This window comes from Apteryx rowi, unplaced genomic scaffold, assembly GCF_003343035.1.
Source record: "Apteryx rowi isolate R43461 unplaced genomic scaffold, aptRow1 scaffold_324, whole genome shotgun sequence".
NCBI classification, from domain to species: Eukaryota; Metazoa; Chordata; class Aves; order Apterygiformes; family Apterygidae; genus Apteryx; species Apteryx rowi.
Window position 1 is genome coordinate 159374 of NW_020449686.1, and position 21043 is coordinate 180416.

A 21043-nucleotide genomic window follows, 5' to 3' on the forward strand; every position below is an offset into this window, starting at 1 on the left:
ATCTATTGATCAGGCAATGCACAAGAGAAGAATATAAAAATGTAAGCACTTTTGAAAGTCACATTTTATCAGCTATATTCTGGGCCTAGTATTTAGTTGTTCTCTCAACTAACACACAGGCTCCTTCATTTTAATGGTGAACAGCTTAAATCTTTTGTTTTGGTTGCTGCTACTACAATTCAATGAGACAAAAAGTACATGAGGATTTTTTAAAATGAACAAGTTATAAAAATGATTATAGTAGATGTAACAGCCTATAAAATATGATAAAATAATACAGCCATCTATCTTTCTCAAAAAGAAAAATTAGATTATGTATAATTGTAAAATCTAATTTACATTCTCCTATTTCCAATTTAAATTTCCACTTTTACGAAATATTCTCTGCTTCAAAGTTGTGCATGTGTAAAAGATGCTTTGACATGCTTTTAATTGATTCGTTTTACACTATCGAAAGGATAACAGTGATTTGCAAAAGAATTTTTTTCTGTCTTGCACACATCTCTCATTTGCCCATCTTAATTCAATTAAAGGAAGTAAGGACGGTTTGACCGATGAATGAACCATATTTTAACTGAGGACATTTCTATGTAAACTGGAATATACCAACCACTAATTCTCAGCCAGTTACTTCCGATCTGCAACTTTTATTTTGAAAGGTCACGGCATGGTCACAGAAAAGAAAGAATATTAAATGCTGGCAAGTATTTTACAATAGCGCAAAACTACAGTCTGGTATCAAAAGCAAAAGGTTTTAATTCAAATATAATTTATATGTAAACATTCTGCATCTATTCCTACTTATCAGTGTAGCTGGATCTTAACGCTTTAAAGCAAACCTTTCATACTCAGCATATTGTACATCTATCCTCTGGAAGGACAGAAAAGAAAATACAATTTTTCTATTTCCCATAGGCCTTATGCTATACTGATAATAACTGATACACAACGTACATGAAAAATTTCAATTCTGCAAGTCTTGGTAGGTCATTAGGAAAGAGAAGCGTGCATAGACTGACCCCCATCTGCCAGTATTTTCTTTTACAAAGACAAGGTGTGAAATAGGTGCTGTGCTCTATGACAGGTTAGCGTGTATCTGCATGTATCCATACTCATCTGCAAATACAATTTCCTGTATGAACAGTATACAACTTTCACATTTGAGTTGCAGCCTCCACATTGGCCTGGGATACCCAGGAATATTAGGATATATACTTAAAGCTAGAAAAGAGCTTAAAAGTGGAACAGACAGCAAGCGTCTTCAGCTTCAATGCTTCTCAACCCAAACACGTTCCATTATTTTCTAGTTTCTTAAGGAGGCAGTGACTAATTTCCACTCAAGAATTAAGCCTGGTCTGGCACATCAGTGCTGAGAAAACACTAATGGCATGGCCAAAATTCAAATGAAATGAGAACTAAATATGCTTTCTCTCGCTACCAGGAAGGCTAAGAAACCGTGGCCTTCATGGTCACTAAACCTTCAGATCCCCAAAGATCCCCAAAAGCCAAGTCCTGCTACCAGAACCACCTGACACTAGATCACCAACCCTACCAGCCTCAACTTCATTTAGAAAATGTAAGTGGGAGCTTATCTAATTTGCTTTTGTTTTGTATGCCACTTTGTTGCTCGAAGTTCTTCAGCTGAAACGGTATGTTTGAAGAGTTGGAAGCAATTTATAACCAGAATAATACAGAAATACTGACTGGAAGATGCATGTTACTGCTCTCCATCTGCCTTTCAAATACAAGAGGGGAATATAAGACAACGCGGCTTTCCCCAGGAAGACACTTTTTTCTAAAGATAGTTTTACTTCAGCTCAGCCAAGGATTTTTTTCTTTATCCTATTTTACAACGGTGCTCTTAGTTATTTATCCCTTTAACAAATAGTTGGGTTACAAAGTGAATGCAACAAATTATAATTAGGATGGTGTCTACACACCACAAAAGCCATTGCTTATATTATGAAAACACCGACAGATTTTAGGTCTGTTATAGCAATCAGGTACAATTTGATTGTACCCCAAAACCTCCCACTTGCACCTACACAGCACAGAGAAGCCAAACGGCAGTGGAGGGGAGGCCCTGGCCCGGTCCACGGCCGGGGAGTCGCTCCCGCTCGCAACGAGGGCTGCTCCAGGCCGGACATCCTGCACCTACACAGCTTCCAGCTACGAACAGGGTCTTCCCCCTAACCAGCCCAGCAACGCACTCCTGGCTACTTTTTGGCATGATGCCGAGCAGTACTATTTCTTCTGAGTCAGAAAACTTAAACAGTAAGTAAAAAGTGCCAGCGCTGCTTTCCAGAAGCAGTTAATGAGCAGAAATGCCGTCTCTCAGTCATCTGCCTCGGTCTGAACTCCAGCGACCTGCTGGTTCAGTCGCAGAACACAGCTACGCGTTGGTGATCCTTGTCAAACAGGGGTTTTGGCCCCAGATCCTCAGCCGGTGTAAACGCACCGCTCTGCCAATTCACTTACAGAAGCCGTGTAATTCCGGTTCATGTCTGTGATAGTTTAAACGCAGCCACATCTAACTTCTTGTGACAACACAGGCGACAGAGGTAAACAGGTTTTGTGAATATTAACAGAAAAAGGTACCTAGAGCCAAACAGGAGATCAATTACTGCTTTAAACTGTGATGGGATATTACATTAATTAAAAAGGCCCAACTCCGACCTCTCGTGCTGAGTATCAGCAGAGTCCCCGAGCAAACCTGCAGACTGCACTAGCTCACCCGTTAAAACGGTGACTCTCCGCTACCTGCGGAGAGAGTGATTACTCAGAGTCAGGTAGACAGAACAGGGCCATCCATTTTGGTTAGCGTTATAAATAAAGAATGTTCAGCGTATAACACGGTTAAGAATTATTCCATTTGTGAGTTTTCCTGGAGTGAGAGCAAACTCTACTAAATATTCCTGTCTGCCTCAGTGTGCACAAAAAGCATGGTGTGCATAAATCTGCAGAAATCCTGCTATTAAAAAGACCAAGAAACCTACACCAATGCATATGCTCTGTATGGACAATTAAAAAAAACAAAAAACAAACCTATGCTGTTTGGGAACAACCTCTGTAAACCGTTTCAAAGGCAGCCCATGCTGCCTCTGCAAGAGCATGTCCAAACCTCATTAAAAGCACGCTGGAATGCAACCTGCGAGGTGGCGGTGGGGACTGCCACCTCGAGCGCCGGCTTGCCATGCTCTTGTGTTAATGACCTCACAGCAGCAGACAGATCCAGTCCTTCTGCTTTTCTTTCTCACTGAATGATTTCCCTAAAGCCAAAGCTGGGCAAAATGCCACTAATGCTGCCGTAAAACTCCCGCTGTGTTAGGAGGGAGGCAGGCGACTGAGGGTTAGGAGGTAATCAAGCTTACAGATTAAGGCTCACTAAAGCTACAAGATCAGCACAGCTCGGGGTGTTTATTAACTCTTTGAAAACCAAGATGTACGATTTTGTATCACATGAATATAAAGAACATTTTCTAATAGGACCTGACAGCCCAACTATTTTGCAAGATTAGAACTAAATTTGTGCAAAGCTAGGTATACAGCAGAAACACCGAGTTTAAACGTATTTGGATCAATTTCTTTATAAAACCTACTTCAAAATATGACACTGCACAAGCAAAACTCCCAAGAATAACAGAGAAGTAAAATTTGCTAATTTTTCTTCCATTCAAAATATTGTTTTTGAAATGAAACAATGTAACCTGACAGTCAATGAGTTAAAAATACTTCTACCCCTTCGGCAAATTAAAGCTCTAACCTGGGAAATACTACTTTTTCGCAGTTCAGAATGGGTTAATTTCCAAATATAAAATGAGGTTGCCACAATCTGGGTGGGTTTTTTTTGTTTTGTTTCGTTTGTAACACAAAGCAAAATATACTCCACAGATGCTTGATTAAAATGCAACAGCTGTTTATGGCAGTGCATTTTCCGCTAATTTACTAGGGCAGATTTTTCAAGGAGCCTTGTTTCAGTTGCATCTTCATTTGCATAGAGCAGTCATACAGCAGGGCTGTCGTTCCCGTCCTCCCTGTCTGCTTGGCTAATATCGAAGGCTTAAATTTAAATTCAAATTAAACTAAGCAGTCCACTCCCATAAAGGAAAACCAGTTTTGAGAGCAAGGTGCTACAGGTCTGTCCCATAATCTAGCCTGTACTTTGTATGTATTTAACTTCTCAATCCAAAATATTTAATTTCTTTGGCATTGTACGCAACTAATATTTAATCTGCTGTTCACATCTGTCTGGCCAGGTCCCGTCTCTCTTGGTTTTTTTATTTCCCTTTTGTTTATTTGATCTATTACACTCCTTAAGCTTGATGGCTAATCCAAATTATTAACAAATACAAAAGGGTTTACGTAAATTATTATGATGAACAAAAACAAATCACAATTATAACTTTGTTAAGTGAATTAGACAACGATGACTACAGCTTCCCTATCATAGATTGAGGCAGATGAATTTGAACTTTATTGACAGTAGCAGCAGAAAGCCTTAATCACTAAGCACCAGTACAGTCTGGTTTTCATAGGGTAATGACTATCTATATATTCATAACAAGGGTCTCATTCATCATAATTCATATAAAAAACTCTAGCAAAGCTAATGGAGGGAATGTGTGAAAAGTGATTGGATGGGTAAAACTGTATGGGGCTGGAAAGGCCTTAATTGATTTTATTGTGCTGTGTCTAAGCCTCCTTGCACAGTACATCAGATCTGTATCTAACTGCATTTCAATTGATTTTCACTGATAGGCTTCTTTCTTATGTCTAGGGCTTAAGTACTAAACTAATAAAAGGATAAAAGACTTTGTAATACAGATTTTGAAAATAATGTGCACACATAATTTCTATGGAAGAAATTTGTATATCTGTTTGTCCTACCAAAGTGACTACAACCAACTGTAATATAAAAAATGCAACTAATATGAAGAACATTACTTGGGGGAAAAAACAAAAACGGAAAATAAGGAAAAAATATCCCTTGGCTGAAATCAGCTCGACTGTAAGCAGACTTGACTTCAGTGGAGGTGTACCTGCTCACATTAGGGATGATTTTGACTGATATCTCAAACTTCATTGAAAAAGACTGTAATTCATCTCAGATGCTGATTAGTTTTTCAAAATTTTAAATAATGAATCATACATACTCTGATAAAAGTACCTAGCATACACATCCTGATAGAATTCCTAAAATAAAAGGAGCTGTTTTTCAATTGTTCTTGTATGATTGCGTTCTTGAACCTCTAAAATACAGAATTTTTCAACTATCTAACCTGTGGCAGTAACATTATGGGAGATACAAGATGGCCCTTAATGTAACTTAATAAATTTCTTCTGCACACCTTAGATAACAGCTTGTTCCAGCTCTAGACATTGCTGAATCATGTTTCATATCTAACGATCATAATGAAGTTGAAAAAGGTGTTTGTTACAGAGAAAAGCTGATACAGTTTGAAAAACTGATCGAATAACCAACAGGTTCTCCTAAAGGGAGCACATAAGAACTACAAAAATCCGAACACAGGGGAAAAAACTAAAATTTGAGAAGCGAAAACTTTTTAAAAAAGACAGTTTTCATTTTTTTATTCTACATGTCCTACCATCATTTACTAATACTATTGCAAACTGTGCTATCTGCTAGTCAGAGGGGTTGTAACATCTGTATAACAAATGATAATGTATAATAGTTGTTCTGGCTTGGTGTTCCTTTACGAGGCTTGGTGTTGATAATCTCCAAAGCACACCCATGATTCTTTAAATTAAACATAAGAATCTTGTCTCACAGTACAGCTAGGTTATCCATGTGTAAGAGCCCAAGCCAAGTAATTACACATCCGCTCAAAGGATTAGACACATAAGATTTCTTTAAATTTTTAATAAAACTGCACAGCTGTTGTAGAGAAAAAACTCTTTTGTTCTAGATTTTTTAAAACCACTAAGCTCAAAGTGATTCAGTTATGCTTCAAGAAAAGTACTTTAAAGTATTTCTGTCAGGTACTTTTTTAGTAGATTTAACATCAGTTTAACCACATGGCAACACAACTGAATCAGGAAAAACCTAAAGGAAAGATATTTGGTCAAGTTTTAAAGAACATTTCTGTGCTCTTACCAGAACACCTGCAAATGTATTTTATTTAATATAACCACTTAAAGTGCATATTAATGGGTGCACATAAAACTAACATTTGGTTTCATGAAGTCAGTCTGTGGGACAGGAAAGCTGAAGTTTGAAATGTGTCACACAAGGTGACTCGTGACAGATTCAACCTTGCTGACAGTCTTTGCTACCCTGAGAAAGTGCTCGGATTGCCTTGGAATGGATGTCACAACTAAGAAATGAGAGGATGCTGGGAAAAGGGCAATAAATTGTCCAAATGCTGCAGCAAGGAGCAAGGGGATGCTACCTCAGAAGCTTTATCCGTGCTAATGGTTCGATCAAGACGGAGGTTCAGAGGAGGTATGTCTTAATCACCGTCCAGGAAGCGGTAAAATCACAGACTGCATGAAGTTCATCAGACCAAACAGTGACACCAAACAGATGACGGCATCAAAACAAACACTAGCAAAATCAATATGAACTAGACAGGATCTACTAAACATGGGATATTTGGGAAGATTACTGAGAGGAATCCATTTATGAAGGAAAGTGTTGAGCTTTCAGAGTCCCTAAGGAAAAAAAAGCACAAAACTGGGAGACACTGCCAATAAGGAGGACACACTGCACAGAAAAAATGGAAGTCCCTGAGAACTATAACCAAGAAAATTGAAAAAAGATACATTAGCACCAAGCGCAAGGTTTTGGAAGCCAGAATTCTGAGTGCCTGTCTGTTAGAAAAGAGGGGGTAAAAGCCCTAGGTCTTTCAGTCGCAGAAAGAAGAAGGGTCAGCAGTATGGTATGGCCATGGCAAGAGCAAACACAGCTCCAAGATGCATCACAGAGAAAACAGAAATATTACACTGTTAACAGTGAGCCGTCACCTCAAACACTGAGTACTGTTCTCTACAAAGAAGTCTGATGAAGGGAACAGAAAACCTATTTCAGGTAAGGAGGTAAACCACCGTGGCTTTTTTCTCATTCCAAATGTAAGCCAGAAAGCGTGTATGACTGCTCTCCATAAACGCACCAGCGACATAAACACCAGGGAAGGAAAACTGTTGAAGTTAAAGGACAGCCAGCAGCACAAGAAAAGGTATATCTTGGAAAGATTCCTAATCATCAGAGAAGCAAGGGCAGAACACTGGCTTTAAGACAAAAGGAACCAGGACGCGACAGGGGCTTGAGGACATGTTCTGCTGTGCTAGGAAAGTGAGTTCTATCACCCACAACCTTCCTTCCAGTCCCTGTTTTTCTAATTCAAACACTTCACAGGACTTGTTTTGTATGTTGGTGCAAATTTATCGCCATAAAGCTGTTGCAATAATGTGCAGTATTGCTAAACAACCAATACATAAGGTTTACAAGATAAACTATGGTATGCAGCTATATTTACAATGAATCTAAATCTCTAAAGATTTTAATGAACTGCAGCTGACCTTGATCAGTGATTCAAAGCCCAGAGCAGCTTCTACTCTCTCACACATTACTAACCTTTGCTACAACATTTATCAATTTACCTTCTTGATCTCTCAAGCAGGTCATGTTTTCTAATCAGCCACTAGCTCAAAGACCTACATCCCAATTAAATTACTGGAGGAAGACATGCTGGAATGTAGGCTTCTTTTAAAAGGACTAGCTCAAAATATACTTAAATACTGGATCAACCATATCTGAACAGATTTTTTTAAAACATTTCTATAGAACTTGAAAGTTACAGACACATACCCTGCTCAAAATCCATCCTCGAAAGACACCATTTCCTTGGATATTTTCTATTTTTGCTTCCCCAAGTGTTCTGTGCATTATTTTGTCTAAATACTGACCTGAGCTATAAATCATCTATGCTGAGCAGTGAGCTCTTCAAGTTTTGGCCTGCCTGAAATCTTACAGTACAAAAAAACCTACACACATGTTTATTATTAAGCATAAGAGTACCCTCACAGACTTAAAACTACTCATGCTTAAAGTCAGACGTTTATTAAAATGTCCACAAGATCTGGGCCTTTTTTTTTTTTCTTTCAGTGCAGCATATATATGTATTTTGCTGTAGAAAAAGAGTGGTAAATCTATAGCTTGAGGGCTCTTTGCAGGCTATCAGGACCTCGTGTCTCCGGGCACACTCCCGACAGCGCTCCTCCCTCGGTGCTGGGCAGAGGCAACATCTGGGCTGCACGGTTGGTTTGGGTGGTAGCAGCCGCCTAGTCGCAACTGCTGCATATCCTGGGGTCAGGAGCACTCCGTACTCACGCCGTAGCAGAGACGACAGCGGCCTGGGGAAGAGTGCTGGCTAGGAGGGCTGATGCTACCAGAACAGTCTGGCTACTCTGTGGGCCACTCTTGCCTTGGTCTAACAAGCAGATTATGTAAAAATTGCTTTTCTGGCACCTCCTCCATTCGCGGACAGGAGCAGCCTGTTGACAGCCCCCCCATGCACGTGCAGTAGCTAATCTGCACAGTAGCTCTGCTGCTTCCTGGATTTGATGCACATGTTAAGAATGACTGTACCAGCATGTGCAAAAATACAGTCACACAGGAGGGGAAAAAAATTGTACATTATCGCACTCAATCTAACAGCAGCTTAGCCAGATTCCTAAGTAAATAGCGTGTGTGTTGCTGTTATTTTTAATAGAACATTGCTGCAAACACAGTTAAGAAATCATATGGCTTCTTTATATCTGATTCCTGTTCTTGTTTTTACCACTTTCAGAACTACTAGTCAGTAATGAAGAATACTGACAAACCCCAAATACTTAACACCTCCCAAAGCAAGCACAAACATGTCAGATTTACAGATGTTAAGACAGAACTAAGGGACATTCAGAGCATCAAATCAGTTTGAGAAACGGTAAGATTCCAGCGGGGCTTCCTCTGCTTTTGAAAAGCAACTTGTAGTCCCGGCTTACAAAGAGCAGCGTGCACTTCTTTCTACCAGACCAAACTCTCCTGGAATCCCCTCCTTTATCTAACATTTCACAGCAAATTCTTACTCAGTTAACAGGTCATGCACAAAATGTAGAGCCACATTTACATGTTATACTACCTGTAAAGTTTGGATCATTTTATTTGCTGTGAAGATGGAGGAGATTCCAATTCTGCAGGTGAAATCTAGTAAGAACAGCTTTCCTACTGCTGAATCCAAAACTCATCCCTAGTGTAAGTTTGCTTTTTAACTCTAATTCCAGTCTGAAAAACACCCAGAATTTAACATGACCATCTTTCCTGATGGCTAGTATTTTTATAATAAACTTTTAGTATTACAGAAGTAGTTTCAAACACAAAATACACAAAACAAATATAATACACTGAATTCTGATATCAAGAGAACCTGTGTCTACTATACAGCTAGCCTAGGTCATCGATACCCTTGTTTAATCACCAGGTTACCCTAGCCATGGAATAGCATCCTGACCACCAAGCACCACATACGCCAAATGCATCAGCAGCCTCTTTCTGTTCTGCGACCTTGTCAAAACAACACTGCAGGTACCAAACAGCACAGGGGATCTCAGCCCAGGGTTTACGGTCCTTACAGAGGCAGGAAGAGGTGCCAGCATTTTCACGTGATATTATTTGTCCTATCCTATTGCACAGCTCTATATTGTTCTGTGCATACCAGTAAAATTGCCTACATAAGTATTTCTTTGCTGCAACAGTTACAGGAAAGATGATTTTCCAGCAGTAATGCAAGGGCTCTGCCAAGGGTAACATTTCAAGACCTACTCATTTAAGGAACACTTCAGGATATGTAATCCTCATAGACATTATGTTTTGTTTGTCTGCTGTCAGTGTTCAGAAAAATAAAAATATGTTGCAAAAACAGATCCATGATACCTATAAAAAAATACTACTTGGACCAAGTTTGATTTATTTGTTGACAGAGATCTACTGTACTTAATGTATAGTTCAATAGAACTACACATAATATAGATATCTAGAAACATAACTGCAATAAAATAAGCTCTACATTTATCTGGCTGTTAAATGCAATTCAAAATTTATTAGTAAAAAGGAATCAAATTTGGTTATGGCATAAAACGTATTTCTTTCCTTGCAAGAGCAACCTAACTGAATTCCATTCATCATGACAAATCAGTGCCGTTAATCTCTGCCCCGTGATTTTGTTTACAAGGGGGCTGCGCAGGGCAGCGCGCTGGCGCTGCCGCAGCACGGACACCGCAGGCCTGCTGCTTACACACCACGGGCCGGGAAAAGGGGCTGCGCTCTCCCCCTTGCAACAAATCGAGGAAATAAGGAGCAGCAGCTACAAACACCACTGCCCGCAGCGCACCTCGGCTCGCCAGACAGCTCGCTTTGCCCTTGTTTTCTGTTGCCTTTTAAATAAAGACGTCAGCTCACGTCCTGGTCCTGAGCGATACTCTCAGGTACACTGCTAGAGATCTTTTCTGTCGCTCCTCTGAGCTAATACAGGGCGACACACGCAGTCACTCCACAGCTACTTTTTGCACAGTGATTTTACATGGTGACAACAGCAGCACATGGTGAAATTTTATCACAAAAAGAGGGGGAAAAAAAATGTTTCACCAGTTCCTCTAAACGTTATTTCATTGCAGTAAGTGCTTCTCAAAAGGATATATATTAAAGCACATTTAACACTTTTTAGTTACTGTATATATTTTCCCTATTTACAGATTCAAGGAGAAGAGGATTTCCGTGGTGACAGCTCCAAAATGTTTCTTTTTTGCCCTTCATTTACTACGCTTGCTACTGAAATACAGTATACTAAAAATGAAATAACTTTCCCATTTTAATGTGGTTATAAGCTTCCTGCTAGGTTGTGACCTAATTGAGACTTTTGATCTTAGCTTTATAAAAACATGTTATTCTTCATAGTCTGTAAAACATTTTAACTACAGATCTCCTGCAATCATTACAGAAAGCTACAGGGAATAAAATAATAAAGAAGTGTGTGTGGGGGGGGAGCCAGTTTATCAAAGTCAATGGAAATACAAGGTATTAATTATGCTAAATGAAGAAATATGGGCATTTGGTTACTTTTGTGGGTCAGAAATATTTTAATCTGTCGCTGCCCGCCAGCTGCCTCTCCCTGCCCTACGTGCATCCCTATCAGCTGCCGGATCACATCAAAGCTGGAGCAAGTGCGGAAAGCCGCGACCAGCGCAGAGGCCCCCCTGGGGTACCAAGGTCACGGTTCTGACTGAAACCACCACGTTGTTATCAATTACAATCACCGATAAGGACATGACCTTCTTGGAGGCACATAAATGGGGAGATTTTCACGCAACTGCTTTCCCCCAAACTGCTCTTGGCTCACCGTATTTGCTGATAGGGAGAATAAAACCGTACAGCAAATTTTAATTCTCAAATGGGCATAAGTTAAAAACATGGCACAGAGTCCACTGTTGATAAGACACACGGATCACTCGAAGAGAGCTCGCTTGATTCAGTTAGCTGAGCCAAATACATGACAGAGTACAATTAAAGTAGAGGGGGAAATTGTATTTCTACCGTACAGACGACTCTCGTGAAGTTTCATCAAAGCAAACCCCAAAATGTCTTTATTATAGTGAGACCTACAGCAGAAGCACATGTAACCAAAAATAAGTAGTGTTATACAGTAGTAAGTCACCTAGTAAAATAAAAATATATTTTCAATAAAGATTAGTTCTGCATTTTATTTCTTAAAATTCTTTGATCAAGTAATTTTGAACTATATAAAAACAGCCAGACCTCCCTAGCTTAGCATTCCTTAAGAGATTGTTTCGCTGCACACAGAATGCTACAGATTTTATCTAACTATACTTCAGGTGACATTCCTCTTGTTAATTTTAAATATGCAGTAGTTTTTGCTTGCCTTTGTCACAGACATATTAATCTAAAGAAAAAGAAGGTAATTCCAGACAGACTATCCTGTTTCCAAGCCAGAATGAAAAATATTTTTATGGCAAGCTAACCATAATATTTCAGCATTTTAAGGTTTCTGAAGAGAAGCACTGAAAAAAAAATACACAGAAAGGCTGAATATAACCTAAATCTTTAATGATTTAAAAAGTCAGATCTAATCAATTCTCATTGAATTTAGAAAGAACAAAGAAATTTAAATGTTAACACTATGAATCATCTTGGCTTTTGCAAGTCAAAAGTAAACCTGAACTAGCTTACTCTGTATGCCCAAAATATTTACTAGCTGAGTCAAAGAGTATAAAACATGATCATTCTGTAATAAAAACAATTCTTATACATGCAAAAGAGTTAATGAGGTAAAACTAGGAGATACATAGTTTTTTCATTCCATATCTATTTAATCATAGTTACAGGTTTGTATTTTATTACCTTTTTTCCCCTAAAGGGACAAAAAGAGCTATATATGGTGATATGGAATTTAACAGCTAGTTTTATTTCATATACCTTTTGAATTTACTGTGAAGCTAAGTGTAGAAAACACAGTCAAGGAGACCGTTTAAAAGCCTGTAGAATGGTAACAGAGAAGCTGTAGTATGTAGCCTTTAATCCTTTAACAAACTTTATCATCTGTGCCAAGAATCAGAGAGAAAAATACATTTTACATTTTATAAATAGTCGTGAACATAAGCTAAAGCATTTTGCCACTTCTGGGAAATCAATAAGCAAAAACAAGCCACTCATTTGCAAATAATTTATGTGGCTTTTTTTGCTAATGCAGGACAATCTCTCTGTGAAAACGAGGGCAATAACTTTATTATGCTCATAAATGCAATGCAAAGCAAACAGAGACTGATGGTACTTCTATATATGCTGAACAAAAGGCACATCTTCGATTAGGTACTAACATCAGATGTATTGTGGAGCTGCACAGCTTGTTTTAGCAAGGAAATATTACAGAGCATATACAAGCAAAAACCCACAATTATTTAAAATACATTAGATAAGCTATTTGTTGATGCTTAAAATTTCAAAATATAATACAGGAACTGCATTCTTATGGAGGTCTGTGAAACACTTTTAGGAGTTGCCTCCCCAATCTGCCATCGCAGGTCCATGGATTTTCCTATGAAAGGACCATAGAATTAGGCCAATTATCGTTAGCCTGCCTGATCACACTGCTGAATCTGCACAAGGGAGCGCGGGGCACAGATTCTGCTCCAGCACAGAGCGGGGCAGGGGAAAGGTTCAGTCCTCACTAGACATCCAGAGCTCCTTAGCGAGGTCTGAAGACCAGTGTGCAGGGCAGGGAGAAGGAGGAACATCACCCCACCCAGCTGTGCGGGACACGAGCTGGATAGTTAGGACGCGCTCCCACGCAGCAGAGCTCCCTCCCGCATGGCGCGAGTCGCCTTGGAGGAGCGCGACAGAGGCTCCGGCAGCTTCTGCTCGAGCGGAGCACACCTTGGCGCAGGGGGGCACAGAGGTGGAGCCTGGGAACCCCCCCGCGACAGGGCATCCGCCCTCGGGCGCCGCCGAGGGACCTGCAAGGTCCAACCCTGCTCCTGTTACTGCCGAGCTTCAACAGAAACTTTGCTCTGAAGGGGGACGGGAGCAGCCACCAGGCATTCTGCTGCTGCAATTATCCGCCAGGAACCCCCTTAGCAAGTCCATAATACCATCCGATCTGCCATATGTCCCACTGCTTTTCTTTTTCTTTTCTCCTAACTTAGCTATTAGTTTATAATAAGAAGAGAAAAAGAAGAAAAAAGAATACGACTTACATAAAACTTATCTGACATAGGATGTTAATGCGTTGTATTACTGCTCTGCTTGAAAATATCTAATAAATTACAACAGCTGCATAAAATCCTTAAAAGAAATACCAATCTTAATGCTGCATAGAGGTTAGCCCTGTACTGAATATCACAAAAACAACTGATACAAAATATAATCAAAGTACAGATTACTTGAAAGTATTTCAAAAAGTAGTACGACTTCCTTATGGATTTGATGGGTCCTATCTGAAAGGACAAAATGCTAAACTTTTCAAAGACTAAAGAGGGAAAAGAGATTTTCCATTTGTGCAGGAGAAATGCAGGGGAAATGCACAAAACATCCATGATTAAATAAAACTTCCTGTGATTGAATCTGACTACCATTTTACAATATTAATGCTAATGGATTATCATACTCCTGTTGCATGTTTAACTTTGTTTTCCATAAAAGTTGCCGTACATAGGATCAGAAGAAAATGGCATTTTGAAAAACTATAAACAAAACACACACACTAAAAAGAAAAGGCAAGTTAAGAGCTACAAAATCAGCAACATACATACAATAATCAGTTTCCAATGTTAGATCAGGAAGTAAGGCAGTAAAAGAAAAGATGCATTCTAAAAAGAAAATACTTTTAGGAAACAGCAAAATTAAAACAGGAGTAGATATGTAAAATAGATGAATGAAGACAACGTCTTCCTGCACCAAGGGAGTTGTTTAAGGAGAAACAGTGTCCGTTTGTGGCCAGCGATAATACTTTCCATTCAATAGAGTTTGCAGCTTGCTGATTCATATGATTGCAGGCTGGCGCCCTGCTGGCGAGCCCCCTCCACTGAAATTAAATCCACTCTCTTCAGTTATAAATTATAATGCTCTATAAACAACACTCCCACTGGGAACAGGGAGAGAGAGAGAGCTCTCTGCATAGTCCACTCACTGTTTAATGCTCTGCTCTTCTGCCACAAACAAGGACTGTATGTCTGCCACAGACAGCACTCTTGCTGTAATTTATATACTGTTTGATGTTGAGAGCAGAGAAAGGAAAGGAGAATTGTAATGTGAGTCAAAGAGGAAAAGAAGTTGGAAGTGGGTGAGTGTGCAAGAAAGAGGAAGGACAGAATACATCTTATACACATATTTTGCAGATACATCACTGCATGCATCTTTGTGGTCCCTTAGGAACAGCCCCCTAAAAATCTGGAATACCATTTAAAATAAATTAGATGTACATACTACAGCATGCGACGCCAGTATCATTCCAAATCAATCAGGAGACATCTACATGACTGCGACTTGAAGTCCATTATCACAGAGAATATAAAAATGTTAGAATGATAAGGATTTAACCAAAACTGACAGCAGCCCAGCAGTGGGAGCCCAGGCTGACTGCTGCTGCTGGAGCGGCGCAGCCGGGCCCGGGCGCTGCAGCCCGCGGGGTGCACGGCGCTGCCCGAGCCCCACGCAGAGGAAGATGCAGTGCTAGCTCCGTTTCGGGCTTATCCCCAGATTCTTGATCTGTGTTGGGTAAAGTGAGAACTACCATTCTGGCTACTTTTCATGCTTTTTATTAGTTATTTTTAAATGAACATGCAACAGACACCCTACTGCTACAAAAACACACATGAAAATAGTCCTTTTTTTTTTTTTAAACCAAATGGATTAAAAAATGCCAGTGAAAATATTTCTGCTGTGGGAAAGATGTGGATTCCAAGTAAAAAGGATATTATTATCTCTAAGAACAGCCTATGTTACACAGCAGAGAGGGTATGGGGAAACATCCAGTGGGCTAGTGAGATCTTTGTCAGAGGCATAAAATGGTCAGAATTTCAAAGCAGAACGACCTAATCATTGTCATGGAAATTTCTATCTGAATTCTGACAGAGACACAGACTATTCAGTGGCTGTCAGAATCAGGATGTCCATCACAAGATTTTGATGAATGACCGAAAATCAGAGATCTGCCCATTTGACCAAAAATGCTTGCTTCTGCTGAATATGGCATACAATATATTAATGTATAGTCTCAATATGATTCTTAAGTAGGATGTTGGCCTAATATTTTTATTGATAATAATTTCTCTTTTCCATTGTCCCAGATAACACCATCCGTCATTTTCACCCTTTTCTGTCATAGAAAAATGAGTGAGTAGGTTTTAGATTTGGGGGAGGGAAGTAGGGTAGAAGTCTCCTTTATACAAGGTTGAACCCTTGTATGTCAATTCTGGCCTGGAGCAAGTTTTCACAGCTGAATTATAAAGCCTGTAAACAAGGGTTTATGATGGAAATGCTGACACAACCTTAATTACAAACAGCGTGAAGTGGGGGAGGCTCTGTAATGTATACTCCCTTTCACTTTAAGTCCTCCAGCACGCCAAATCTGCTATCCAACAAAAAGCAAATCTTGTTCGTTTTTTCCCCTCTTTAATGCTCAAGCAAGCTTGCTGGGAAATTTATACCAAATCTGGTTGCTCAACACTGTCCTCTAGAAAAGAAAAAACTTGATTTTGTAATAAAAGTATAATGTATAGCTTAAAAATAAATTAAATAAAGGAAACATTAAAAGATAAATGGAGCAGGATGCTCTATGGCTGAGGTAATTTGAGTGGAAAGGGAAGGAGGGAGTTTACATTAATAAATGATTAAAGGCCTTAACGAGGGCCTATCAGGTTGAACAGTGGAGCATACTTCTCCACCTCTCCTCCTTTAGTCCAGCTTTTTTACATTTGTTCTCAATGCTGATCAATATGGTTTTCATTTACTGATTTCCATAATGCCATATGTGATCTGCTAGCCTGACATAATGAAGGCAGAAAGAGAGCTGAAGTCATTTGAACGTTCTCGCTTGCATGTCTGTCGCCAATTTAGAAAATAAATATCTATTGAGAGTTAGAGTTTCCTCCTGTCTAGGAGGAGCACAGCAAGATTTGCATATGCAGATTGCAAAGCCCCCCCCACACACACCTTTTTTTCCTTTAAAGATCAACAATGTAGAAGAGTATCTTTCCCCATGTGTTTTAGTGAATACTTGCTGTTATAATGAAGAAAGCATATTCTTAAGACTTAAAACGAGTTGAGACTTGGCTTCTGTTTTTCGCTCCACCTGAGCCTTGCTTGGCATACCAACAAGGTTTAGCTTTTGCATTAGCATCCAGAGCACCGCTGAGTCACAAGGACCCACTGGGTGCCACTACAGACAATGTTGGTTTAAAAAAAATATACAAAAGAACGGCTTACATTAAGCAACATAGTTTTTCAACAGGCCAGCGTCCTCATAAGCAGAGTCTAAATCAATGCTCAGGAGATACCACACTTGTGAACTGTGAGTTCTTTTGCTCCTTTAAGAACTGTGAATTATGTTGATTTTACAGCAGTAGTGTTTAAGAAATACTGTAGTCATTAATCAAACCAAGAATGGTGGGTACCTTCTGGAGTGTTGGGATGAGGTGTCTGCCACCTGCAAAACGTCACCTACACAACAATAATCTAACAGCAGTAATCTATTCATAAAAATGTAAATTGCTTATGACAGACAAGATGCTACAGCGCATTTATAGATGGTTGGCAGGTAATTTAGTTCTTTTACTCAGATCTCATAGCAAAGGATGAAACTACAGGTTTCTAAATACCTTGCCCTTTGGTTGTAATCACTTCCTGTAGATGCCTGACTTTGTGATTTAATGAATTCTCTGTTTATAAAAAGTAAATGATAGGTTAAATAGGGTACTTCAAAGTGCCATTGTTTATATGATTCCACCACGACCTGAATTCATGATTCTTTAACAGACCGAAGAGATGTGATCCTTTGAATTACATCACATACATTAGCACACAACATTTCCTGACTGCTGTGAATGGTGGCCAGCAACATACAGCGATGCTCCAGCTGGATAGCAGGGTTTGGTTTGCTACAAAGGGAGGACTCTTTCAAGTGAAAGTTTTGCTTTAAATACATGGTAGAGAGAGTTAGAGAACAGCAAAACCAGACATAAAAATTATGAAAAAGTGCATTAAATTTAGGATTCAGGCTGCTACCTTGGCTTTATAGTTGAGCATGTAAATTATCTTTAGTAGAAAGGTTTTAAAGTTTTGCAGGTTGTTCGATTAAATGTCAAGCCATAAAAATATCATTTGAATTGCTGTTAATAAAAACTTCCAGTTCATTAAGGACATCTGACAAAGAGGAATCTAAGTAAACACAAATTAATACCTGGTGAGCAAACTTTTTGTCATAAACAAGCTTTCTTTGAGGTTCAAAACCATTTAGTCAACCATTTAAAGATTCTTTCATTTCATTATTTTCAGTCATCGCCAATTCTTTGTCTACAGAAAAACTTTGAAAAAAAGTTGTCCTTTGTACACATTTTCCAAGTTCCATGAATTGCTGTGGATATAAGATGGAAGAAGTTAAAAAAAATACTACTGAACTCTGAGAATGGATCACAAAATTAAAATACCCTGATGACATTGTTCCAATTATAAGGGGTCTCCCTATTTTGATACCTCTTTTCATTTTAGAATGTCTATTGCTTGCCTGTATGTCACCTTCTGCATCTCCGCTTACCAAGAGTAACTAATGATAAAGGATTTCAGCTTTCCTGTTATGATATTACATTGCCCTAATTGGTTTCTGGAGGGCTTCAGGGAATTCTGAGTTTAAAGACTTTGTCTCCACTGTATTAAGAAGTATTTAAAAATATGGCAGTTTCAGAAAGGGACAAATGAGCCTGCTGAGTCCAAGCTGGAAAAATAAACAAGCTCAGGGCTGTAAGCAGCAGAAGTACAAAAAGCAGCACTGGAACAGTACACTTCTCTACGCAGCCTTACTGGGATTAATAAATCAGAGCAGCAGCGAGCCCGAAGAATAGACGTGAAAGCTCTAATAATTGCAGTCTTCAGCGAAAGCCGCAGCAGCAGCGAGCACCGCTCGTGGCCAATCGAGGGGCTCCCAATAACCTGCCGCCCAATTAGAGGCTGATTGGCAAAGCAAACACAGAATTATTGGCTGCTTCGCTGCACTTCCACTGCGGCTGCTCCGTCCCCTGTTTCTCATTCTGGCTTTTTCTCCCCTTTTCCTGTTCGGCAAAAGCCCATCTGCAAACACCTGATATTCATCTGAGTCACTGCAAGTTGTACAGTCTTGTTAAATTGTTACCACCTTTTCCACAAGCAGTTTTGGCAATTAACCTCATGGTCATACACTTCAAAGGAAACAACTGTTGAGTTTAACCTCCTTGAGCTACCATGGATTCCTTTATGATTTTTCTTCAAACACTTTTCATCCTGAACAAAAATGCAGGCTGATAAGACTCATGTTTATTTTTCTATATTGCCAGTTTATTAAGATGACAAATATCTTGACCAGTGATCACTGCTTTGCGTGCCTCTAAAAACATATGCAAAAGAAAATTTTATTTTAATTCACATTTCTAAAGCCTGTGCACTCTTTCAGAAATCCTGTTTGCTGGAATCCACGCATATGATACATTTGACCCCTCCCTGCCCTGTTCTCAAATCTCTGCCATGTTTCTCACCATGCCTAAAAGCTCAGAATAAAACAGAAAATACAAGTCGAATTAATGCTAACAATTTAATACGCCATTTAAAAATGTATTTTTTGTAAACCTCTACTGTTACTGAAAGACAGGATTACTTTTACACACGAGAAGAGCTAAAAATTCCTTCATCTTCAATTAGAATACCAGTTAGAGAGATCAGCATATATCTTAGTACAAACTCGCTAAGTTAACTTTTCCTTCTGTCTAAACTTTTGACTACAACATATATTAATTTACCAGACTTTGCAGCTGCCTTTGAACAACTGGATAGCTAATGATAGGAAAGTACCAAAGCAAATACTATAGGACTGTGATCAAATTACATGGAATGTTTCGTTCCTCCCTCCCTTCCCACCCCCCCAAAAAAAATTTCCATTCTGGTATTACTGCACATTTTTTCTCCAAAGTAATCACAGAAATGTAAAGTGGGTTATTCTTAGGAGAAGCTTCCAACAGAGAGCCAAAGAATACCAAAAAAGTGTTTGAATGACCTTTTGCTACTGAGCAAGCACACCCTGGCTGTGCTAATGGTCGCGCTGCAGTGGAACTGCGAGGGAAGCATCACTTTTTTCTGGCTGCAAACTGCCCTTGGTGGGAGGGAGTGGCTGCGAAGGAAAAGGAACAAAATATTTGTCTAAGAAAAGACTATATCAAAAGTTTCGGATTTGTCTTGCAGTGCAACAAGGGAAAGCATTTGGGCAAGCATATGGCATATGTTTCAGCTTGTGGGGGAGAAAAAAAATTCAAAATGCTACGTGCAGTTCAGACCAAAAAGAAAACTTATTCTGACTATTCTCATTTGTCAGAGGCTTTTCAAAACTAAGCAGATCTCTCCATAGCCCTAGATGTCAAAGATGGGAGTAACTGGTGGGTATTAGGTTTACATTTTAGGTTCTCCTTTAACTGTTTCCACTTTTAATTTTAATATGCTTGTCAACAAAATGAAAGCCTCTTTCACTCAAAAAAAAGGAGGGGGGGGAGAGGGAAGAAATTAGCACATTAAATGATACATGGGTCTGGTGCTGTGTTGCACAGTTCAGTGAACCCCTGCACAGATCAGCAAGATGGCTGGAAATGTCTCTTTCCGTCTGTTTTTCATCTCGAAAGACTGTGTACTCAGTAGAGTGTGAAGAGTGCCTCTCTTCTCCTCCGACCGTTCTCCTGCTAGCCCCCCCAAAAGCCCCTGCAGCAGAGAACAGGAACTAGAGCAAATGCTTTTGTGAATTAAGAGATCTTGTGAGCGTAAATTTGGTCAGGCTGCTCCTTTCTGCAGGCCAGACCCGGCTGCTGCCCCAGGATGTGAACTGTCAGTTTGCATAGCTGGTGATGAGTTGCAGAACCATCAGTAAAGGTGAAGACGGCAGAAGCAAGAAAGATTCAAGACTGGTGGAAATCATTTCACAAGGAAAATTTCAGCCATCAGTGGGAGGAAGCTTTGAAAAATGCTGCCATTTCCGAGTCAGAACGAAGGAAAAATTAAATTACTGCCGGTGAGGCGAGCCAAAGTCGCATCTTACCCTAGGGAGAGGTTTGATAATGGTAAACATTTGACAGCTGGCCTGAAGTTGTTATCTTGTTCTAACAGTTGTTATAGTCTGAATGAACATTTCTGATAAGAGAACAGAAAGAAAAACACTAAACCATTTTTAATTTCTCACTTTCTATATTTTAAGCTGCACTGCCCAAAGCCAAACAGGTTTAAAGCAGTTTGCCACCATCAGTCTGA

General features: G+C 39.5%; 1 protein-coding gene across 12 annotated transcripts in view; it reads right to left on the minus strand.

Moving 5' to 3' along the window:
- The window catches only part of BCAS3 (BCAS3, microtubule associated cell migration factor), a 385039-nt gene that overhangs the window by 146377 nt on the left and 217619 nt on the right, over positions 1-21043 (minus strand). Inside the window, exon 23 of one of the 12 annotated variants that reach the window (XM_026071343.1) lies at positions 19688-19922. The exons of 10 other annotated variants lie outside the window; for them this stretch is intronic. In XM_026071343.1, coding sequence (XP_025927128.1) covers positions 19879-19922 — 44 coding nt within the window. In that variant the 3' untranslated portion in view covers positions 19688-19878. Of the gene's footprint in view, positions 1-19687; positions 19923-20527; positions 20836-21043 lie in introns of those variants that run through there. One more of the 12 variants, XM_026071335.1, reaches the window with a different exon arrangement.